The sequence below is a fragment of the Pyxicephalus adspersus genome, chromosome 8 (genome assembly GCF_032062135.1).
Source record: "Pyxicephalus adspersus chromosome 8, UCB_Pads_2.0, whole genome shotgun sequence".
Lineage (NCBI taxonomy): Eukaryota > Metazoa > Chordata > Amphibia > Anura > Pyxicephalidae > Pyxicephalus > Pyxicephalus adspersus.
The window spans coordinates 33,656,391-33,682,184 of NC_092865.1; the positions used below are offsets into that span (position 1 = coordinate 33,656,391).

The following is a 25,794-nucleotide window of genomic DNA, read 5'->3' on the forward strand; positions in this document are numbered from 1 at the left end:
AGGTATATAAGTCAATGAATGAAATAAATCACAGCTTTATTCTCTTTTAGGCCTGTAATGAATTCACAACACATGTGATGAATCTGTTGCGAGAACAGAGCCGGACCAGACCCATTTCCCCCAAAGAGATTGAACGCATGGTTGGAATTATCCACAGAAAGTTTAGCTCTATCCAGATGCAGCTCAAGCAAAGCACATGTGAAGCTGTAATGATCCTTCGCTCCCGCTTCCTCGATGCTCGGTGAGGCCATAGTGGATTCCCACACATTAATGTTTTATGCAGGAAGCTGAATGTGCTTTGAAGGCATTATGAAGGCAAAAATGGACCACAGAGGCAAGATTTGTACCTGTCAAATCCATTAAGCAAAACCATATATTAGGATAGATGTATGCCACAGTAAATGTTACTTAAAGTTGAATTGGAGTCATTACCTTTTTGTTATGGGCAGTGTACACAATGTTAGGACTTGTCAGATTTTTATTGCCTTCTCTTTCCCCAGCGAGGACATTTTTCCTTTGCTTCTGATCTGAAAGATCACACAGGAAATCACAGGGGAAATTTCTCTACTGGCTCAACACTGAAAACTTGAACTCTATCACATTCTAAAGCTTGGTTCAGACTGGCCTTGTGCTTGTGGTGCGGTTGCCACATTCCCATGCCAATGAACCTCTGAGGGTAGATACCACAAGTAGCTTCTCTCTGCAGCAGCCCCATAGAGAATAAATGGAGATGGCAGTGAGCATTACAGTACAATTCTGAACCTGTCCTTGCCTTTCCTTCCCTTCCTAGTGACCTTACAAAGAAGTAAGGATACGCCATTCCAAGGAGAGCAGCAACAAATGACTGCTGCACAGGGCTGAGCCCATACATGACTCACAAGCTACATGCATTTTTACCAGATGAACAGATTATTTTTCAACACTTTTTGTGTCTTAGGGGATAAAAAGTGGAAATGCAGATGTATGTCATGTTTTTTTTTTTAAATATTAAAGCCAGAAGATCGACATCATAGCCACATAAAACAACATTTTTTCAAAGAAGGTCAGCGATGGCACTCCAGTTTCATTACGGGTTCTCTTTAATTTGTTCTTTATTAGGAACTGTGTAGATTTCTTTTTCACTGTATTATTTATCAGTCGTGAATTCAGAAAGAAAAGATCTTTCACTGACCACACTTTCAAGCTCTTTTTTTGATCTTATTTTTCTGCTTAATTAGGCGGAAGAGGAGAAACTTTAACAAGCAAGCGACAGAAATCTTGAATGAGTATTTCTACTCACACCTCAGTAACCCTTACCCCAGCGAAGAGGCCAAAGAGGAGTTAGCCAAGAAGTGTGGCATAACCGTGTCACAGGTAATGTCTGCCCTTAGCGGCACTTCTTAGATTACAGTGTACTTATGACATTATTATCTCTCTGTGCTTTGTCAGCCAAGCAAATTAGATGCCGAGATTTTGATATAGGGCACTGGTATTAAATAATGGATACAAAGCTGCAGTTCCACTCCAACCTCCTAAGAGATTGTATTATCACATAGTCATCTAGTGCACCAATTAACACAACCGGGTAATAGAAAATTGCTCCAGTCATAAAGATAGTGTTCGACTGCAGAATTTTATCATCACGTGGTATTCTGGCGGCTGCAAAGTTTTGCAGTAGGAATGTATGACTGAAGCAATTCTTTACTTTCCTGCTTCTTTAGTTCTTCTAATGCATTGTTAGCGTGTGTGATTGTACTCCAGCAGTGCACCTACATAACACAACCGGCAGGTTTATGTAGAAGCAGCTCTGCCATGTGTGTATGCGCTGCTTTATAGAGCCTCCTATGTACCTGGGTTTGGATAACAGATCTGTCCCTCTGTCTCTCATATCTTTACATTCTCATACCTGGTAAGGTAATTGACAGGAATTGGATTTTCCTAGTAAATGGTAGAAGTGTTTTGTGTAATTTATGCTGAAGGACACATAAAGAAATAAAAGAAAGGTACAGGCATTTTTAATTGTTTTGGATGAGTATGTTGGTGATAAAACCCTTGTCTGTGTCACCACTGGGGGGATTCTTGATCCCGATCTGTTCAGGTGACTGACGTGTTGCTCTGACAGTATTAAAAAGGTTGTTTCCCCTCATTTTCAGGAGAATTTCTCTCACTTTTTGTTGTGAGACAGAATCTTGTATGACAAGATGTCAATGGAAACCTTCAGAATACATATAGTAGACTGCAAGACAAAAGCTGTCAGGGGTTTTACACATTCCCTACCCTTTCAAAACTGAAAAAGAAGACTGCTTCTTTTATTTATATATTCTAACTATAATATACCAATGCATTACCACTTCTACCTTTTCTGGGCTGCCACCTTTATTTATCAAGATGTATTTAATAGGAGCCAAATCTGCCCACAAAGAGGAATAGAAATCTCTCCATACTGAGGATTGCACTGATTGACTGAGTCAATCCAGTAGTAATGAAACAATAGAAAAATGCTATAAGGATTTTATTAAAGGAGTACTGAGGTTATAAAAAATAAACATATTATGCAGAAGTAAAATTTAAACGGTGGAAAAAATACTGTGCTTTCCTCACAACTCCGTGCATATTAATGATGTGTGTGTCTGCTATTCTTTGGCACATATTTTTTTTTCTACAGATTAAAAGCTTTAGCTTTAAATCCAGCTCCTATAAAATGAATGTTCATATCTGAGTAGAAAAAGTATATGGTGGTACATGAATGCAGTAAACAAAGCAGGAAGGTAAGCGTGGGGATTGAGTTCAGGAATAGCCAATGTCTGCTGATCAGAAATTGGGACCATGCAGAAGCTCCATGCTTGTTGTTGACATACATCCATGTTGTCTTATGTACATATGGCATTCACTTCCGTTTCCAACTAATGCCAACTGCAATATAACTTCATTTGAAATCCTAATCTTTCCTGTGCTCTCTGTAGGTATCAAACTGGTTCGGAAATAAGCGAATCCGCTACAAGAAGAACATAGGTAAATTCCAAGAGGAAGCCAATATTTATGCTGCCAAAACAGCTGTGACTGCTACCAATGTGTCAGTTCACGGAAGTCAAGCCAATTCGCCCTCAACTCCCAGTTCTGCTGGTTAGTTTGTTTTTTTTTTTTGTTTTGTTTTTTTTTGTTTCCTGCAGTTTTATTATTTTTTTTTTTTATCTCTAGTGTTTCCTTACTATGCTGTCTTTGTTGTCCATTTTATTTCAACGTCCATGCTTTCACATGTTTGTTGCCCTTTCCACATTCTTTCATTGTCTCCTGCATTCCTCTATCCCCTTCATCCTTATTTTTTACATTTCCTTTTATTTTTATTTGTTTATTTATTTTTTATTATTATTTTGCATTCCCAGCTTGTCCCAATTACCCTCTTGTTACGTCTGTATTCCAAAATGACCTCAATGTTTGGTGTGTTTATTTTCATTTGAATTCATTTTTATTCCAGTAATATTGGGGTTTGAGTTATTAAAGCCTCCCAATTTGGCCCTCAGCAGCTTCCATTTTGTTAATAACATTATTAGGTGATATGTATGTTACACATTTATTGCAGCCTGTGTTTGATTGCTGATCTTTTATAAATGGTGCCATGATGACTATACACACTTAGTTAATTATTGAATAATGACATTACTGGTGCTATCATGCTTCTTTGACTATTAGTTTTTGTAAATTAAGATTCAGCTTCCAAAGACAAGTCTGGTTTGGACACCAGCAAAGCACTTCCTGGATGTTTTTATACTAGTAGCACATTTTTGTTCTTTTCTCCAATCACTGTCAAGGTAGTCATGGTTCTTCACTTAGGTTTCTTTCATTCCTATAAAGAAAAGGGGAACTTCTTAGCTTTGGACTAAAACCAAAAGCCACAGTGGGCTCAAAGTGGGGTCGGGGGTGTGGACAGGGTTTTAAAAATGTGAGCAATGTTGACTTTGCATTCTTAGTTATTGACACATTTTGTTCTTACACTCTTTATATGTGTTCTTCATTAATGGGTCCTTTATTATAACCTCCCTAATTTCACATTTCAGCTCTTTTTGCTGATAGTGTGCTAAATCTTTGACTTGAGGTTTTCTGTTGTCATTTAATTGATTTATACACTTTTATTTTGCTTTATTTAAGGCTCAACTAAAGCCAAATTGAACATTTTAAGTTCTTAATGCTATGCTGTTGTCTAGTGTAAATAATATGTATTACCTTTGGAAAGGAATTTTCTAAATTCAAAAATCCCGTTGTGCAGCTGTGGACCTATCTATTTTGGATCAAAACTTCAAGACTTAAAGCAAACCAAAGAAAATTCCATTCTTTTATAATGGAACATAGATTCTCGTATAATACTGGAAAATGTATGCACCTCTTGTTCTACGTAGTTTGGGTGTCACATGGACACCTGAGTAAACCTCTCATCTGCATAATCCACAGATAAAAGAAAGTTAGTGCAGTGTACAAGTACATTTGGCTCATGAAACAAGTATTCTCTCCTCCACACTGTGTACGCTTATCAAAACTGATTGCTATTAGAATTTGCCTGGTTCAAAGTTGGGGTACGTTGGGCTTTAAGGCAAAGCTAAACTTCATTGAGAACTCAAAGCTTAGTTCATTCGGCCAATATATGGGGACTATTTTACCTTCCAAATGGTTTTTTTATATGGGCCTACCCTTTCCTGTAATATACACTGCTCTGACAGACAGAAAATTAAGATGGGTGAGCTGAATATTCTCTGTTGCAGTTAAGTGGTACAACCTGCCACCTCCCTGCCCCCAGGCTGTAATTGGATAATGGGGGCGCAGCAGAAGACTGACATTATCACTTCCCTGCTATGACTTTATTTCTTATCAATACTTGTGCAAGCACTAAACAAAGAGTTTTCCAGCCTAAACATGTCTGTAAAGGGGGATGCATGAGGCTGATGTCTGTACCTAATATAAGTAAAACCTTTATGATCGAGAATGCATAACTGCAATATATAATTGCTATTTATCTCTTTATTTCAGCAAAATACCAGTAAACACAAAATATTGTCTTTTATATTTTGTTAGTAGATGAACTTTGCAATTTATAAAAAGTTAAGTGAATTCCCTTGCACTTTACCAAAAGGATCATGCGGAGTTTCAAAGCATTTGATTATTTATGCCATAAAATGATGACAACTTGATGCAACACCTGGAATTCTAGCAGTTTCTTTACAGATACACAGACACTTGCTGAGGCAACGGAAAAGTGTTTTCCCACTTTTATTGATGCAAGCTGAAAGTGTGTTTCTATGAACAGCAGTTGCAATTTATTATTTATTTAACAAACTTCACAAACTATAGTACTTGTAAGATGTAAGTGATACCACAGGAAACGTTGGAAAGCGGTTGCTGAAGATGACATCACCAAAACTCCAGTGCTCGGATTCTCAATACATTGTCCTAAACTCCACTGGAATGATCTGTGTAATTTAATGCCAAGGCTGCACAATAATTAGATCTCTGTAGTTGATCACTTGTTGATGTCATCATTAAGTCATTTGGCTAATGAAATCTCCAGGAATTGATTCAGGGATTGTTGGCAATTCTCGAGTAATAAGATTAAGAATGAAGCAATGGGGAATTGTGTATAGCAGGGATAGAGGTTTTAGATGATCGGTGAAGAGGGAGAGATGATGCTTTAAAGACCTTATTTTTGGAAAGAAGAAGTATATAAAGTTGTAGCACATTCAGGAGAGTGTTACTTTGTTTAGATATATGGCTGAACAGAGAAGCATTTCATTATGCTTTTTACTGAGGGTTTCTGCAAAGGTTCACATACTTTGGTAGTTTGTAGCATGCTGTGGTGTTATTTATCTTCTGTTTGGGGTTTTTAGAAATCACCATATCATTCTAATACATTTGTACTGTACATTTTATTGTAAGGTTTCCAATTCTGTCAATTAAATTTCCTTCTTTAGGTGCCCAGCATTTAGGTGACAAATAATATACTTGCTGACTTAAACATCCTCCACCCCCCCTCCTTTCTGATCAACATTCTTTTTCTTTATATTCAACTCCGACAATCAATAAACCTTAAAGGATAATGTGGCTAGGCAATGGTAGTTAAAATATTTACATGGTAATAGTTAAAATTACCATCAACCCTCACTGATCAATGTAGCTGCAGTTGCTATAGAATAATGAACCCTCACGTTACACAGCTAAAGTGTTTTAGTTTTAATTTAAATACAGAAGCTAGAAAGAAGAGTGCTGAGACCAGACTTGAACAAATTCACTCTTTGATGGTGAAGTTTGGTTGTGCCAATTGACTGTGAGCTTTTATCAGGAAAAGTGAATCTGGAAGAATGAGGGTTATAGGGTTCTTGGATTTTCTTCTCTATAGATAACTGCACCACCCGATAGAATTTTTTTGGAAATGAGAGACAGACTGTTCATTTTAACAGGTGGATGTTTCTTAAAAATTCTAAGTATATCCTCAACTGGAGTTATCTTTCCAACCAAGTCTCTCTACCTTTCTTGAAGGGAACAGTGTGATACCCTGATTGATGTCCTGCACAAGTAGTGGGACTAGTATGGGGCTGTCACTGATATTTGTAAGGCCAATATATTGGTTGAGGAATTGGAATGAGTTTGCAGATCTGAAAGTCAGAACTTCTAATCATATTTGATTAAGTAATAATATCCTTGCATCAGGATAGCAGCCATGGAACTAAAATGTTAAAGTGTTTATTATTATTAATGATAATTATAATAATAATAAAAGCCTTACTTCCTAAGTGCCTAAGTTTCTAAGAATGTTAAATAATAAACGGACTCTCTTTCATTTCCCAAGAATTCATCTAGTGGCACCCAAGAGTGTCTTGGAGACCAAGAGACTGCAGTCTATGGTAGAGGACCTTTTTTTGGAATGGTATTGAGTTTAATTCAGATTGTAGTTTTACTTTAGGCACCTAAAGACCTCTTCAACACTAAAAAGGCGTTTTTAAGCATTCACATTGTTTACTGAAAGGGTGGTCATACCAATGGTATTCTAATAGACAAATACAGACTCTTAAATATAATGATTGTTGCACAGTTAGACACATACAAACAGGTAATCAAATGATGTTTTTTCTTTCTAACCCTACACTGAATATTTTTAGACAGGTTTATGTCAGCAAGTGGTCAGATGTTGGCAAAAAATGCAGCCTTTCCGCTGTCCAAGTCTGATGAGTGCCAACAAAAATTTCCCATTTTGTCCATTCTACTGTGTACATACTTAGAAGTAATCTGTGCTTCTTAATCACGATAATTCATGCCCCTGTATGGTCACCTCGGGCTACAAAGCTAATGCTGGCAGCAGCAGAACAAGAATCTTGTTGAAGTAGAAGACACTTTTATGTTATAAACAGTTTATGCTAGAAAATCATTTTGTATACATGTACATTTGATACTCTTTAGACAACTTACATCTACATATTTACAACAAAGGATCTTACACAAGTAAATGTGGAATTGTTTTAAAAAAAGAAAAGCGCGTGGGGACTCATAAGATATCAGTATCTGAAGTAAAAAAAATAATTTTTGTTACCCTAAAATACCAAGGTGTCTGTTTAAGCGTTTAGGGATCAGAATAGGTAAATTAAACGATCAATGCATTGCCCGTCATCCAGAATGGAAAAAACCCTGGTTTGCATGCCAACTTTAGCAGGGGAACTGTAAGAAACACAGCGTTCTAAAGAAAGGGAATGAGCAATGAGGTTTTAAGGGAATGAAAACTACCAAAATATTTTGAGCATGAGAACATACTGGAAATTCTGGACCAGTTTTTTTTGGGAAGGGCTAGATGTGAAAATGCTTTTTTTTATGTCATATTTATTTACTCCCTATTATACTTTATGTCTGTTCTCTGTTTTGTAAATCCATACATTTGATATCACTGTTTTTAGGGAGCTGCATATTTGCCTTCACCAGCTTTAAGCCTGTCTCATTTATTTATTTTTTATGTCTGTTGTCTCATGTATCAAAGCTTTCAGTCTCATTTTCTCATGTTACTACACTGTTGATTTCCCTGAATCAATCATTCTAAATACAAGCTATCATGGTGTACTCATCCACCAATCACTCTCTTATTGTTAGGTGTCCCCAGTCTGATCTATCTCTCCCTCTGAATATGCCAGGCAGCTCCGAGCACCTTTACAAGCAGGCTTCCCCCCCTTCTCAGGCAGAATTTGAGTGAGTTTACTGGCACATTTCATGCTTTCAGTTTGTTTAGTGGGATTAACATATGCTGCCTGCAATATGCATTCCTACATTTGTTAGCTTGATGACAGGTATATGGTGCTTTAATAAACATAAAGAAGGATTTGCTTCTTAAAAAAATCTGGCAGTATAATTAGGAAAACGGGCAAATAAATAAAACAGGAGGTTTCTATTTAAATAAACATTCATGTTTCCAATAAGGCTGTCTCTTTAGAAATGGTTTGGTCCATATGGTAGTGATACTGTGTGCAGTGGCTGATAGCAGTACATTTTTTAAAATTTAATGAGGTGCATATTAAATTACTACATCTTAATGCTTTTTTGTTTTGTTTTTGCTGCAAAGCACACAGGAACAAAAACTGTATACATCATTGGTGTCAATAGCCACAATAATACCCCATGCATTGGTGTTGGGGGACTCCCTTTAGTGGTAGTGGATACAATGATAACCCCCAGCACTGGTGTCAGTAGATCCACAATCATAACCTCCAGAACTGGTGTCAGTGGGTGCTATAGCCCCTATTACAAGTGTCAAACTGCAAAAAAAAAAAGCCCAATAATAATAATAATAAATAATGTTATCACTCACCATTACTCAGTCATTTCCACTTCATTGTTTTTTTCATTGTCATGGTGAAGGTAATCATTTTAGGTTTGTTTCATAACAAATTTTAGCGGTTTAGAAACTCAGTTTTCACTTTAGAGTACATAACTTTCATTTTTACTGGTCGTTAGTGTTTACAGACCATTTATAGGTTAAAAGAAATCATTTTAGGGTATTTTTAGAAAATCATATTTTTCCAAAAAGAGGAAGTTACTTCAGACAGATAGGGGTAGTCTACCAAACAGTTTTAGGTTTGCAGTTACTAATGTAAATGAATAGTTAGCATGCATTTAATTCTTTAAACCAGTGGTTGCAAACCTTTTTGGACCCATGGACCACTAAATTTACTGGCTCCGAACCGCACATGCGTCACTCCGGCTCCGGACCACGCATGTGTCACTCAAAGGGGAAGAAACTTGCCCCATAGTGATGTCATGATGCCAGAACCTGCCCACTCTCCCATCACCGGTCTGAGCCAGAGATACAACTCGCCCACTTCCCTGGGCCTGCTATCCGTACGGAGGACCTGGTCAGCGGCTCTGGACGTTGTGCCCCCCAAGCCGTGTCCTTCTTCTGATCCCGTTCAGGAGCGCACCGGCCAGAGCCACGGACCACCAATATTTTATTACCAGTTGGCGACTGCTGCTTTTAAAATTTGTGTACTACAACATAGTAAGTCTGTCATTTTTGTATTGTATGAAAACAAGGTGTGTGCTGAAATTGTTAGGTACAAAAGAAATAATAAAGAGTAGCAAAATGGAAGCATTTGTCCATTAGTCAATCAGAATCAAACTGATTAAATATTTACATTGAATAAAAAGAGAACATGAGAGTCCCACAATGGAGCACATGGTATACTTTGCTCCTTAGCGTGTCACACAATATCATGTTTCTATGAACATGGTCTGCAGAGTTCTCTACATATGATAAAAATAAGTGTATTTTCAATGTTATAATGTTTAAGTTTTTTTCTTAAAGCTTTAAAAAAACAAATGTAAGAGGATAATGATAAAATAGGCGTTTTGTTGCCCATTTTGCTGTTACCCATATTTTTCTTAATCTGAAGAGCACGTTAGGTTTCTACAATGTTATTTGATCAATCGGTTTGCAGCTGTACACATTGCTCACTAACCCTGCAGTTACATGCTTTTTCCTTCTAATTCCAATGCTGAGCTCAGGGCTGATATCCTTGAAATTGCTGGTTTTATGTTGTGTTTCATTCAGGAAACAAACAGACGGAACGCGGGGCAGTGCAACCACAAAACAAAATGCAGTTCCTGTCACCACAGAACCTCGGTTAGTACGCATGGTCTTCAGGACACGTGCACGTCACTTTGGTTTGAGTTTTGTGGCTATTTTGTGGTTTCCACCGTCGGTGTTAACATTTTATTTTGGTTGCCTATTTTTATTTTCATCCATTTGTGTCAGTCCATGGTTCAGTTTTGGTGTTCGGAGGATCCAGAATTTAAAAAAAAAAAAAGGAGACTATACAGAAAGGAGTGCCAAAATGAAAACTACATTAATAATATTTTGTGGCATTATCCCACTTTATCACAAAGGAGCAACAATGATACTGTCACCGGAAAATCTATCCTAAACTCTATACCTGTATTTGATGTTTTGTCTGGTTACATCACATTTTTATTTTTTATGTCTGCCAAAATATTTTGCTATTTTTTTTTTTTTTTGTTATAGCTGTTTGGGTTTGTTAATTGTAGCTATTTTTTTCATAGGTAAAAGTATTATCCACACAAAAGAAAAATGTCAGGGATTTTCCTTACTTTGTTGCAAATGTTTCGGCTTAGCTGGTTCTTGAATTGCCATCTCCATATTGTGGTGGACATATTTCATTTTCTTGTTAGTACTCATTTGTGATTGGCTGCCTGATGTGCTTGTCACCTTAACTGCCCCTGGGCATGAGCTGCTCTTTGCTCAAAAGCTTTTTTAAGCCTGGATTGGGAGACAATCCTAAACCTGTAGGGTGAGGCAGATGCCCGCTGGCCAACTGTTCTCTGCAAAACATGCATTTCTTAGGCTAGAAAAACTTACAATTTTTTTTCCCACCATCACCTTATATGCCTACACCACTCTGTTCCTTCTCTATAGAATTAGGCACAATTTTTCATCCAAGTGTTTCCAACAGTCAATGTGAATGTAATGCTGGAAGTTGTATAGATTGTGTATGGACAAATGCTGTTTAATGTCAGTGGTTACACTTTGACCACAATATGTGTCTTGATGATTATTTTGCCCTAAACTACCGTACCTTTCAGTTGTATAGGCAAATAATAATAGGTTAAAGGAGAGACCTCTTTGTGTTGAATGTACAGTACCTTCTGACTACCTCTTACTTCACCTGTTCCCTTCTCCCCTTAAGGTTTTCCTGTTTATATTACCCAAATATATATCCAAAAGTGGGCATAAGAAAAAGTCATATTGTATTTTGTTCATTTGAGCCTTGGTGCTACCTATTATAACCCTGCTCCCAAAGACAACTGGCTCAAGAGTTTCATTAAGGTGATACAGGCCTGACAATAGCCAGTAGCAACCTTTTAATATAAAAAGTCCATCTAAATCAGGTTTGCTCATGGCTGATGCACTTTACACAATGTTTTTATTCTCTACTGTAAGTTGCTGGCATTGCTACCTAATAACTTTCCAAGAAAAATACTATACATTTTTCCGGCAAGACTTGATGAAATTGTATTTTATCTTTTTTTTAGTAATCCTTTGCAAAGGCTGTTTTTTTCCAGGAATTGAAATTAGGGCTATAGACAACCAATGATTACATATAAATTTTGTGCTTAAAACAGAACTCCACTTTGATTAAAAAATGTTATTCCGTAAACTCGTTTTTTTACACTAGAAGTTGCTGCAATAAATCTGGGGTATACTTGAAATCTTACCTAAAAATTTAGTTTGGGACAGAGTGTGGAATGGTTTGTGCCTTTTCCGAGTTTTTATTACACTTTGTGTCCCTGCACGAGGGAGAATTTTATATTTTTATTTTGTCCCCAAAACAAAAGTAGAAAGGAAATCTTTCAGGGGAACCTGTTTTTTGGCTATTCCCATCCCTTTGGAAAAAACGTATTCTCAATTTCTGTTAAAGGATGGGAAGTGAAGGAAAGTCTCCCCAGTGAGACAATACCAAAAAACAAAAAGATATTTTGGCTTCAGACAATCTTCAGATAAAATTAGTAAGCTAATCATACAGGCAAGGAAAAGATCTACAAAGGCAGGGTGCAGTACTCTGCCTGCGTTGCTATGGTTGCAAAAAAAGTGACCTTTTTTAATTTTTTGACAGAAAATTATAGCTTTCTGTAGATTGAAATGAACAAGTATTTGTTTGCTACAATAAAATTGTTAGGGTAGAAATGTTGAACTGCTATTTCTAATTTTGTATTTGAAAAGATTTGTCTTTTCCAATGAGCAATGACACTCCTCTCACCATCATATTACTATCCCGACAGGTTCTCCTTTAAACAATAAAGTGTATTGTGGCCCAGTTGTGTATGTTATTAGAAAATCCCAAGTGGAGATGGGTGACCAATTCAGTCTGGGTAAAAATGTGGATTTGACTGTGCTGACTTTGCATTCGAGAGCCAAGATTTATGTACTTGGGGCTTTCATTAGCCATTGCAGCTGGATATCCATACGCGTGTTGTTCAGTGGCCTGATTGCATTTTTCATCTTTGGTTCAGACTTCATGTTGTCTGCTAAACTGAACTGTTCAGCTTTTCAGGGTTTGTTGTGAGTATGAAATAGCTATTTTTATTTTTGTGTGTATAAAATGTAAGATGGAGCTGGTCAGAGACGGGAAAACTTGTATAAAAATAGGCACCTACATCAATGCCATTGCCAACATACCGATTCCGTGTATTTATGCATCTCTAGACAACATGTTGGCTTATTTATTACAGATTTAAAATTTAGATGGATTAGAATGGAGGTATATTGGCCTGTCATGGATGGGATGGATTTGCATTTGGGTTGTGTATATGTAATCTTTTAACTGACACTCTCTTGACATGTCATTAAAGAGAACTAGGCTCAAAAGTATATGACTTCAGTAAGTTAAAATATTTAAACCTCCACAACTCTAAGATTATTTACTGAAATAAAAAGTCCAATTCTGCCTACCCATACTGGATTTAATCGAAGCCGACAATATTTTTTCTGTATGTTCTGTCTAATTCTGCACCATAACATGGACAGTTGGGTGGTGGCCATAAGTTACTTTCAATTTGTTATCAGATTGTAATGTGTGGATGTTTAGTAGTCTGCTTTGGGTATTTTAGGTTCTATTTACTTGTTTGTGTAAAGAGTTAGAACAGATCGGTTTGCCACATGTTGTCCCCTTGTGAAAGCATGCAGCATCCTGGATACGGCATCGTCATGCACTATTGTTAATTTATTGTGAAGTATGGGCTCTCTGCAGAGCAGTCTGTTCTATGTGGGGATTGGGAGGTGGGGCTCAAATTAATAATAGTACCATATTGATAATGAAAGCAGTGACCTTACAGAATATGGTATCAAGGTCTCTTCTAATTGGCTAATAAACAATAGGCCAAGTTGTTGACTCCGATTCTGGTGCTAAAACAGAACCTGCTCCATTCTGATGCAAATTCAGTGAACAAATCCTTCATACTAACACAGCCTAAAACATTTAGTTTAACAAAAACTAATCCTCCTTGTACTAAATATGGCCTGCATTCACCTGTTGCTCCTCCTCCCATTTTATGCTTATGCAACCTTTTCTCATACTGTTTTACTTTTACTTACCTCTTCTACTAACTTGTTTCTCATAACTTTTTCACCTGCCTGTCTCACCTCAAACTGTGCATGTCAGACCTCTTCTCTCCGGGGTTTGAACCTCCTTCTTTCTATGATTCAGGTGCCTCACTCTTTCCTTTCCAGGTTCTTCCAGTTCTTTTAACATGTCAAACTCTGGAGATTTGTTCATGAGCGTGCAGTCTCTCAATGGAGATTCTTACCAAGGTGCCCAGGTTGGAGCCAACGTACAGTCACAGGTAGGGATCGTCCGATGATTTGCCATTTGGTAAAGGCATTGGTCACATGCTCATGAGAGGAGGATGGTGGTAGTCGTATGTTTATGTATTTTGGAAGGTCTTGAGAAAAGTTTGCTGGAAGGGCTTTTTTCACATTCTTTTTGCTGGCTTTGGATTCTACTTCCTGATTATAAAAATTGCTTTCCTTATATACAAATAAGTTGGTGTGTCACTATAAACAGATTTTGTTGAGAGGTCAAATTTTTTCGGTTGTTGGTCATATTATTAGTAGCGCTTTCGGGTCATTTGTGGATAGGGCAACTCCAAATATAATTTTTTTGCTTTCTTGGCTTGTTTGTCGGGTTAACATTTGTAGCATTGTTGCATGTTTGTAGCATGCGATGTAAAAGACATTTAACTAATGCAGTGCATGTAGGAACTGTATTTGGGGAAATGATTGAGGTCACTAGGGTGCAAGATGGTATGGCAATGTTCTGACCCTTCATGTGCATCATCCACCTGTGTAATTGCAAAATAATTTGTTTTGCATTGGTAAGTTGCCATCATAGTGTACTCTGCACCTTTTGTAAAGCGTTATAGTAATACGTTTTACCTTGGGTTGTTAGAAGACACCACCTATTGCCTCATTTAGGTTATCCTTCAGCTTATGCAACCCTAAAAAAATTTTCCTTCTTTATTTTTCTATGTTATTTCTTCTCTGAATTATATATTCATTGTGTTAATGGAAATGTGTCCTTGGAAAAATGTTAAATATTCATTTATAGGGTTCAAGTGAGTGATCTCAAGCAAAGTCATAGCAATGTGAATGGGTCCTTAAAGATATATTATTAAATACATTGATGCATTGATTTGTGTATGTGCCTAAAGTTTGGCCTTAATTTAAAAAAGACAATTCTGTAAAGAAATTTACAAAAATTATATTTTCACTGTAGCATTAAATAATCCCAACGACAAGCCAGAAACAAGATGAGCTATTTTGTCTATGCATCTAGACCTAGAGCATTCCTTCCATGTTTGTAGAATCGATAACTGCATTGGGTGTGTTTATATGCACTTTATATTATATTTTAGCTCATTGAAACTTATGAAGAAAACAGTGGGCATTGTTCATCTGCAATTAGAGGGAACACTTAATGGAAAGTAATAGGAATTTGCACTAATGCTCTGTTTAGTTTTCCTTCAATGTTCAGTGTAGAGCTGAGCTGCAGGAAAACTACTATGAATAATAATAGTGGTCTCTGTCAAAGTGGTGGCTGCTGTAGGCTGATGAAAGTTAACTTTATTTGCTTTTTTCCATTATTGCAATTCATGATTTCTATCCCTTCCTCATCCATGTTCCCGTATGCTAGACACACATTTTTTCATTGTTTGCATTTGTTCTTGTTATTAACTTTAAGGCAATATTTGCTGTGTTTTTTTATTATTTTACTTTCTTGTTAATGTTTTCTCTTTTATCTATGAGGCTTTAACTATTTTCTTCTTTGTATCAACCCAATTTTATTCATGTCTTAAAGCATCTTTTGCCTTGTTTGTATTTACTGTACTTTGTCGACTATTGTGTATATCTTTGTCATCATCCTCTGTCAAATTTCTAATTTGAATATTTTCAGTCTCTCCTCCTGTGGATCTCTTTGTCCCTGTCTGTTGTGGCTCCTAGCCTCACTCTCTATCGGAGAACCCTGTCCTCACCATTGTTACTGTCTGTCTTCCAGGTGGATACCCTTCGCCATGTTATCAGTCAGACAGGCGGATACAGTGAGACTCTGACAGCAAATCAGATGTACAGTCCGCAGGGCATCAGTGTAAGCAAAGAAACCTCTTGTTTTCTCTGTTTTTCCCAATTATTTCAGGTCCACGGGGTCCTGACTGCCACATTGCACACACTCCTCTCCGTTTCATAGCCACCTATTTTTCTTTGTGCCGGTGACGCCAGCGGCCAGCGCTCTACCCACAAATGATGCTCCGTGTAGGCAGCTGGAGCCCAAGCCTGTCACTGACAATCAGCTTCCTTGTGCCACCTCCGGCCACTTACAGTCAGCTGAGGGATACAGCCAAACAGGTGACACATAGCGTGGCCACAGCAGTGCAAGCTTGGTATCCATCTGTGGGTTAACCCATTTATTCACTCATAACTGTATTCTCCATGTGTATGAACAGATTCATTATAGTAGTAACACTTGCGTGGCCCAATTTCACCAATTTACTACTACACATGGCTTTTACCCCTATATTAATCACCTAGATATATATTATTTTCTTAGGCCTATTCCACAACACATCTATGAAGGAGATCTGCAGCCATACATACATGAAAATGTTTGTGTGTTTGTTGGAGGGCGACAGAAAGGAGCAAATATTCCTGGCAGTGCTCGCGGCTGGGAATGACATGTAAATTCATAGCGACAAGCCGTGTCGTATGGAGTGAAATCAATAAGACAGACACAGAGAGAGCGGCTGCAGATTTGGGACAGCAATCCAAATACATTTCTCAGATCAGCCATCCACCATCCAAAGGCCGTGACAGAGGGAGGGAGGAGGGGGAGATCTGACATAAACACAGAAATAACACAAGATGCACACAATGCTGCGGGAGGGGAGAATCTCATGTTTACATAGGTAGACCATTATTTTTCTATTTTCACTCTTCCATTTGATGAGGAAACTCTACATGTTAATTTTTTGCACGCAATGCACGTGGACAAATGTTCAAAGCGACAGAATTCCCATTCCATTAGAGTTTGCGAGGCAGTCTTCTCAATGAGCAGTTTGCTATGTCGTGTTAATTAAACGTTGATTGAGCTTTTTAAGGTTCCATTAAATGACTACCATCATTACAAAAAAATGTTTTAGAAAATGAGTTTCTCAGGTTTTTGCTTTTGAAATGCAATTAACTTTCATTTACTTTTTATTGATGTTTTCATGTATAAATGGGCACACATTTTTGTTCCACCTGAAATGTATGGTTGTGGTAGCTGAAACCACCTTTAATTATGCTAAAAATATTATACTGCGTACCATACCAACCAGTCAAATATCTGCCTTCAGCTTCTGAAATAAGATCTGATTTCTGGTTGGCTACTGCATGTCACAACACATGCCGTCAGAGTTTATAATGTACCATTGCAAGTTTTGTGTCTAGCTTATTCAAATCTAAGAACAAAAATGTAGTAAGCTGCAGCTTACTACTCCTTCTTGTTGCAGCCTAATTTTTTTAAAGTTATTTTTTCAATCTTTTTTTGTTTTATGTAATAATAGTTCAATCACAATTTCCGCTCTATGGTGACAATACTCATTCACTGTATTTTATCTATGAAACCGAGAAACATGATCATCCTAGATTTTTCCTGATTTAAACTATAAACACCTGTCATCATTACAACAACATAGTGAGGTGTTATAATGATTATCTATACTCAAAAAACTTGAATGAAATAAACACAGACACCACATCTACATTACATTATTGTACATTTTAATATAAAGGCAGGACTATTAGTGATGATAGTAATAAATCCTGGCATGTGAACTGCAACCCCCCTTATTTAATTTGCCGACTGGACACTTGAAGTGTACCTAAACTCAGAATTTTCACTTTACATAAAAGGGTAGACAACCCTTTTATGTAAGGCAAAAATTCTCTTTGTTTGGGGGTTTTTTTAAGTTTAAAAAGAAAAAAGAAAGGTGCCGCACCGCCCCTGCCTAGGCGATCGAGAATGAATGGGACACCTACGTCAGGCATCCTAGGAGGCTCTTGGGCGCTCCTTCTCCCCGGAAGGAGAAAAATTTGCTGATCTCACGCATGCACAGTGAGGTCAGCAAATTTTTTTTTCATCCTACATCACCCGATCTCGCACCTGGGTTGGTTGACGTAGGATGAAGAACAGGAAGAGGAGGAGAGGGCGGTGCCCGGGACGGATGCCGGGACGACGCGGGATTCGATGCAGGACCCCCTTTGGAGGGATCAGACTGCCCTGCGTGAAGGTAAGTGTATTGTTATTTTTTTTTTGCAGTTTTTTTTTTATTTTTAAATTTTTGGGGGGGATTAAAAAATCAATAAGTTCTTAGCAAGCATGCACATGAAAAAATATATCTGATACTTGGTATCTGTTAACAAATAAAATACATGTATGTAAACTTTCTAAGCTGCCAAAGGATTTGTAATTCTATTAAGCTAGTGTTGTTACCAGACACCAATATGGATAACATATCAGGGTTACTGACCTTTGTTTCTTTATTTTAGTTAAGCGATACAGCTTGGTCACCAACCTGCTGCAATAATACTTGGCTTGTATTGCCATCCATTCTTTCTCACATCTTGTGATAATTATAGAAAACTAATATGAAAGAAAAGATTACAACTCTGCAGCATGCACATTAAAAATTGCTCATCAATGGCTGCTCCCATACTTCTATTTTGTCAGGTTCCTTTAAAGGCTGCTGCCAGCTGCTGTTATAAGAAGCACAACCATGGATTTGTCCCTTTTTTTTCTAAAATTTGAATGACCTATAATAACTTTCAATGCTTTTGACTAGCCGCGCCATTCCTTGCATCCCTAGTGCACTCTTTGTTTGTTCACAATGACCCCACATAACATGAAGTGTCATTTGTGTGCATTAAAGAGACGCTAAAGGGAAAGAAACAGATGATCCTGTGACATGGCAATTACAGTTGTGAGAGAGATGGGACGCAAGAGAGGAGGGGACAAGGCCAGGCCACTGTGATTATAGAGAGTGGCCGCCACTAAATGATAGGCTGGGAAATAAGAGGTTGCCAGGTTCTGCACAGAGGTGGATCCAGAAATTCAGTCCGTGTCCTTGAATCACGAAATGCGCAGTATTAAGAAAAGACCTCACCTTTTCATAAAGCTTCAACAAAATAAAGAGCAAATCAGAACATGTGGAGATACTGCAGATAGCAGTGAGAGGGAAAAAGCGACACATGGAAATTATCTAAAACTGCCCTGGGTGATAGGTGCGAATATTTATAGGTAAACCAAGAAGGCATGAATGTGTTTATAAAAAAAGAAAAAACTCTAGATTACTACATTTATGTATGTGTATGCTTATATATGCATGTATGTCCATAGATGTTATATATTTACATACATACACATGCATACGTGTAGGTTCATATGTATGTGTGTGCACACTTTCTCAGAACACAGCAGTAAGCTTCTTGGCCATACTTCTGTTCTGATAGAAGATTACTACATAAGATCATATGCACCAGCTCATATCTACCTGACTGGGAAAAAAGCATGAACCCTAGTCCTTCTCCCATAGTTGCAATCCAGAAAGACTCTGAATTTCTAATGGTTGAACTATCCATGTTACATGCACTAATTCTTGTGTAACCACAAAAGGTTGAAAAATCTTAGTGCTGGCTGTGTTAAAGATTTCCCCCTAATCTTAACGCCTTCCTTACCAAGGGCACTAAGCTTAGTGTTACCAGTTTTACAGCTCCTGTAGATGGGCAACTTTCATTTGAGCTTATTGCTGCAAGTCTGCAGGATCCTTTTTACATTCAGTGAGATGGTTTAGTTGACCATTTAGAGGTTGTGTTTTACCTGCTTTCTGTTTTTATTACTTTATACACAGAAGTTCCTTTTGCATTCATTTTATTTGTGTGGGAAACAGGTCAAACAGCCTTTTCTGATGGGAAATTTTGCATTCAAACACATATGTCAAGATCAAGGCTGTGTTTGAGAGGAAACGGCTGCATTACTTTCCCTAGCGGTAACACCGAGTGTGACTTGGGGTAGAAAAAAGTTGCTACAAATGGTAACCCCGAGTCACACTCGGGGTTGGAAGACCTAGGGAAGGTTAGTAAATAGAGCGCTTACCTGATCCGCCGGGGTCCAGCCCCGCGATCTCCCTCTTTCTTCTTTCTTCTTCCTGCATCCGATAAGTCACCGGGGGAGTTCCCGGTGACGTTGGTGTGTGTCTACGTCCCGGCCAGGCGGGGCAGGAAATTCAAAATCCATTTGTATTGCATTCAATACAAAATAACTGTATTGAATGCAATACATTGGATTTTTATGTGTAAAAGCAGTGCATTGTTTTCAAGAACATTTATTTTACAGTATATATAATAGTATGAGTATAATACGTATTTTTTTTTAAAAATATATAGATTTTTTTATTCAATTTATTGTTTTTAAATGATTTTGTGTTTCAAACTTTATTATACTCATACTATTATATTATACTGTAAAATAAATTTTAATGGAAAACAATGTTACCGCTTTTAGACATATAAAACCGGAAAGAAATGAACCGCTAGGGAGGTTAAATAGTAAGAGTCCTTTAGTTTTATTTAGAGTTATAAAGATGGCTGTATTCACTGTCTGAAATGTACTGGGGTTATAATCAGTCAGTGTTCTGTCTGCCTCTATTTTCACATGGTTCTTCTGGTGATCAGTGCCTAGATGACCATGATTACCATTCAGAAGCAGAAGGTTTCAATTCTATACATTACCAAACCTGAGCAGCCTTTGTTTACACTTTTATTTTCTCTCCTAGATTGTAAAGTTAGCATTTAAACCATGTATTATTCAAGAGTTAAATTACAGTTTAGCTCTGGTTAGCCTATTGATCTACAGCTATGTACATAACATTTCTAAACTCTCCAAAGCAATGATATGTATAAATCAATATTTTGTTGACCCCCTCATAATCCAGAAGACCAAGTGTAGAAATATTTGTTTAAATAAATTTGGGCTGTGTGATTTTTGTGCAGCCCGTTATTGAGTTTGGTAGCCAACTGTCAATTTGATTAGCCATTCTTGGTATGTTGTTTGGTGAAAGTAGAGCCCGTATTTATATCTGGCTTTGAGTTTGTAAGGGTTTAAACTGGTAAAATTTCTTCACAACTCATGTCCCTATTTTGGAGTATTTATCCCATTTTCCCCAGAGGGGGCAAATACAACATTAAAGGCATTTAAAGGTGCAGAAGAATCAGAACCTCTGGCAGTTTTTGTCTGTGTTTCTTTTGAATAAAGTTCTTTTCCCTTCTGATCCCAGTGATTATACATGAAGTGGGAGGATAAGGACATGCAAGAAAAAACAGATTTCATAATCCTTCTATAGTTTATTCATATATGTATAAAAAGAAGCCAGATGGCTTCAGTTACTCAACAGCTAAAACAAAAATCCATCATACAGATAGACATCCGACATACGGACGACTCCTAGATACGAACAGGGCTTCCCTGCTCACTGGTGGGCAAGACAAAGGCTGGATGGGGAGAGGGGGCCGGTTTGCATGACTTGCAGAAGAAATCTTTTGCTAAACACATCTGAGGTTGTGGGTAATAAGAACTGAGCTCTTTCTGCAGCCTCTTGTAACTCTTTAATGACCAAGACAAACCCTTCAGTTGTTTCTTTTTGCATATCAAAGCACAGCTTGCTCCAGAAGTTAATGAATGTCTAGGCTCCTTAAAGTTTTTTTGTTTTTTTTTTGCTTTGTTTGTGATTAACTCACAGTGAGAATTTTATACAGTAACTGACATCATGCTGCCTAATAATATGTCGAGACAAACATCTGTCCTAACTGCATAAAATAATGTACCTGTTCCGTCTTACAAATTCAACCTAAGAACAAACCTACAGCCCCTATCTCGTATGTAACCCAGGGACTACCTGTACTTCAAAGATTGCCATCTGTATATACTTTTAATGTATAATTAAATGTTCTTGCCTTTTTTCCTATTGGAAGGCTAAACTATTTTGTTTTATTTTGCAGGCTAACGGAGGGTGGCAAGATGCAGCCACTCCTTCGTCTGTGACTTCCCCTACGGAAGGACCTGGCAGTGTCCACTCTGATACCTCCAACTGAGCAGCCGGCTCCTGAAATTTCACTCTTGAAAGCCAGATTCCATCCCTTCCCTCTCACTCCAGATGGCCACTGTGGGAATGCAGCAAACGCAATGACCTCTTTTGGCATAACTGTTGGCAGCTCCCCTACTCCTTCATTTTTAATCACCACCTCTTCTTTCATGCCTAATTTTATGTCAATGATTCACTTTTATATAGCCAACACCCTTAATTGATTTTCTACATTATAGGGATAGAGAGTTTTGTGTGAGTAGCAGATGGCTACCAATATCATACATATCAATTAATAATAAATAAAGAGCTTTTTTAAATATGGCTGTAGCTGGGCACACAAACAACCATATTTTTAAAAGCTAGTATAATGTCTCAAATGTGATATTTATAAAGACTGTGCTGTTTTCAATTTTCATTTGACTTAATGCTGTACCCCTCATATACATTTAAGATGTAGCTAAGGGCCAAAAACGCATCTTGTGGACATCTTATTCTAACATTACTTCTACTACTGCAGTAATTTTTCCCTCTAAAACCTAGGACTGAGCCATGGATAATGCTACATCATTGATCTCTGATTTTCTCTATTTACATATGTATCTGGTGTCTTCTATGCTGAAGGAATCTGCCACTCTGCAAGTAGTCTCAAGAAACAATTATTCTTGTTCTTGCTAGGAAGACCATCACGAGGGATTGTTTGGCTAAAGCTGAACCTTGACCAGGCCTGATGGTTCCTGTATGTACTGCTAGTGACATTATTTCCCTCTATCTGCAGACCTTATTTCTACTTTGCATATGGACAGTTATGTTCTTCAGCCATTGGTTTATATTCCAAGAAGCCCAGCATAGCTAAGACATCCATAAAGGTTCCTGTAGTCCTTGCCTCTGAGACACAGCTCCGTCCACTGCAACTTTTTTTTGGAAGACTTCTATACCATGGCTCTAAGTAAACCACCGGTATCATATCAGGCTTTTACGTGAATTCCAAACCATGTTCTGGAAGGTCACCATGCTGCTTCACCAACCAACTCTACACATACCGAATCCCAATACAGCATCAAGTATTTCTTGACAGAAACCGTGCTTTATCTCCAGACCAGTCCTGTTTCCGTCCAGACCACAGTTCTTTATGGCAACCTCGGCTCCACTAAGATTGGCCACCTGCAACTCACTTTTTCCAGACTTTTCTTTTCCATTTCATGAGTTCAAATTTAGTTGAAGGAATAACACCATACAGTGTTGTTGCATTTATCGGACATTATATCATTGAATAATCTCACTGTCTGGCAGATTTCCAAAGGCACCCACATGTGGTGTCCCAAATCAACGTTTGATACCAAAAATCCGCATGTACTCGCACAGAGGAAAGACGGACACAGAGGGAAGTGCTCAGCTTTATTAACATTCACCGCGGTTTCACATAACTTGTGTATCGTCGATTGTTATATTTGAGATAAACATTTGATGCTGGATGTTCTTGTATATTCTGAAGAAAACAAAGACACAAGATAAAAAAAAGACATGAAACAGCCAAAAATTGTCCTGGGTTTAATAATGTTTATTACTAAAAGAAGATAAAAAATATGAAAAAAATTGTCCTGTTGCAGAGATCACACCCGTTTAGCATGGAAATAGGTTGCTGATTTCTATTTTATGTCTTTCATATTTCTTGCTTAGTTTTAACACGAAAGAAAAAAAAAACAAAACTACCTACATGTGATTTATGTTATTCTTTTTAACACCGCGCGTTTGTGAGTTATAATGCAATGCTAGATAAATGTAGTTGGGCACCTTTTTAGTTTTTCTTTTATTTTGTTTTTTTATGTTTTGTTTTGTTTTTTTCTAAAGGGAGGGGAATGTGGGCGGGCACAGGGTTTGGGGCAAATTTGAAGTGGTGACTTGTGAAAAGGGTATGGGTATTTTCGCAATGGCCCCTTTACAGTTCGGGGAAACAGTAACGTATATGCTGTATTTTCCCCCTGCCAGAAATGGGGTTAATGAAGCAGTCACAAAAGTTCTTCAATATAAACCCAATTTTTGTACACTAAAGTTAAAAGAAAAAAAAAGCTAAAAAAATAAAAGTATAAAAAATGTTGGAAAAAAAGTTGGAATAGTTAAAACAATAATAGGTACATCATAAAATGTACATTTAATAACTTTTCTGAGAACCAGAAATAAATTCCTTTTTTTCCTGTTTTCAACTCGTATTTTGTTTCAAAGCACATTTGAGAAACTTCCAAAAAGCTATAAATAGCCTAAAGCCCAACTGTACTGCCCACATTAAAATAGTTAAACTTTTGGACTTAAAAAATTGAATTCTGCAAAGTCTTGTTTTTTTATTATATTTTTTATTTATGATTTATAATTATTCTAAGCAAAGTTATTGACCAGTGATGAGACAAAAAGTAGGGTTCTGACATGCTCCTTGCTGAGTCAGGGCCAGAACTGTCCAATTATCATAGCTCTTAAATTCAACATGTAAAATGTGAGAAGACTAAAAAGAAAAAACATATATATATGTAGGGGGCCATGTCAGACCCACGGTGAGCCATAGTATTCTGCCACAAGCTGTACCACAGAAGTTGGGAATCATTTGCACGTGGCCATCCGGTTCTTTGAAGATTTGCACGTGGCCATCCGGTTCTTTGAAGATTTGCACGTGGCCATCCGGTTCTTTGAAGATTTGCACAGCAGCTGAATGCAAACCTTGATGCCTGTGGTTCGCCTCTCCTGGATGCACAGCAGCAGTTCACTGTACAGCTCCAAGCTGCCAGCCATGCAGTTTTTACACTGCTGCTCAGAAAGCATGCCAATTAATACCACCATACGTTTAATTTTTGTGCAAATTGGGCTTTATAGAATTCTATGAAGTAAAAAAAAAAAATTACCAAATTGGTATTATAATAGGCATCAAAGAAAAACTATTGAATTGGTAATTCTAAAAGTGCAAGATTTTTTAAGCACCACCCAGGAAAATGTTTCCTAAAGGAGGCGGTTTCTGTATTTTTTTTGGAAATAGCTATTTAAAAACATTTTACATACTGCTTGTGTTTATAATAATAACAAACACGGTTTGCATTGTTTAATCTTTGTATACAATAGGAACTGGTCAGAATACTATTTTACTTTATATTTTTTTGTTCTTGATTTCTGAAATCCAATTTGCACAAACTGTTTTGATTTCAAGAATGGCATTGATAGTGTACAGTGTGCAATTTGTGTTTAGATGTCAGGACTTCCCAAAAAACACGTTGTAAAATAGAACTGCTTAGATCTTTATTTACTCAGATTACCAAAACATACAAAAGTTGCTGGAACTGCCATTCTGCCTGTACAACGAATCTATATTTTATGACAATCTTACCTCTGAGTGTAACACAACTGAGTGTAAAGATGTCCCACGTGTATCAATTTATGATCATCACAAACCACCTATTTCTTATCAATTAGACATCAACTGATAATACAATCCATCAGAAACAATCTCTTGAAAACGATAATCTTATCAGTTGCCACACATATATAGTTTTGATCAATCATAAACAATAAGATTCCACCACACCACATCAACTTGTCAAAGACAATATGCCAATCAAATGGAAGTTGTTTGCTTTGGGATTCCTATTAAATTTGAGTTGAATGGATTGATGAATTGATATTATATTAGTTGTATTGTCCAGGGAAAATGTTTTTCACAACTGTACAGCATTCCTGTACCTGTTCATGAGATCCCTATTTAAGGTTGTGGCCAGTCATTTAAATGCACATGTGCTTAGTCTATGGAAATTCAATTACTTCCATATCCTTAACAAGCAGTAACATAGCAGTGACAAGTCTCCCCTGACCTCTCTAGCTGATTGTTCTGTAATTTAATTCTTCCTCAAAGACCACAACAGACTTGAAGTCCAGTTTCGCTCATTTTCTTTACATACACCTGCTGTTTAACAGTAGAGGACTGAAAGGATGCCAAGATTCTGAAATTAAAAAAAAATAGAAAATAACCAAAGATTTAAGTTCCTATGTTCTGAACATAAATATACATTTTTAAAGAATGAAAGTACTGCTATTGTTCAGAATAAGTACTTTGGTGTACGTAGTGCTGGACACAGA

General features: G+C 37.3%; 1 protein-coding gene across 4 annotated transcripts in view; it reads left to right on the forward strand.

Annotated features, from left to right (window-relative positions):
• The window catches only part of PBX1 (PBX homeobox 1), a 96,538-nt gene extending 72,658 nt beyond the window's left edge, over positions 1-23,880 (forward strand). Inside the window, exons 4-10 of one of the 4 annotated variants that reach the window (XM_072419964.1) lie at positions 51-241; positions 1,218-1,353; positions 2,943-2,991; positions 10,049-10,120; positions 13,742-13,854; positions 15,567-15,656; positions 21,599-23,880. In XM_072419964.1, coding sequence (XP_072276065.1) covers positions 51-241; positions 1,218-1,353; positions 2,943-2,991; positions 10,049-10,120; positions 13,742-13,854; positions 15,567-15,656; positions 21,599-21,691 — 744 coding nt within the window. In that variant the 3' untranslated portion in view covers positions 21,692-23,880. Of the gene's footprint in view, positions 1-50; positions 242-1,217; positions 1,354-2,942; positions 3,103-10,048; positions 10,121-13,741; positions 13,855-15,566; positions 15,657-21,598 lie in introns of all 4 variants that reach the window. The other 3 variants (XM_072419962.1, XM_072419965.1, XM_072419966.1) reach the window with 3 other exon arrangements.
• The last annotated feature ends 1,914 nt before the right edge of the window (positions 23,881-25,794 follow it).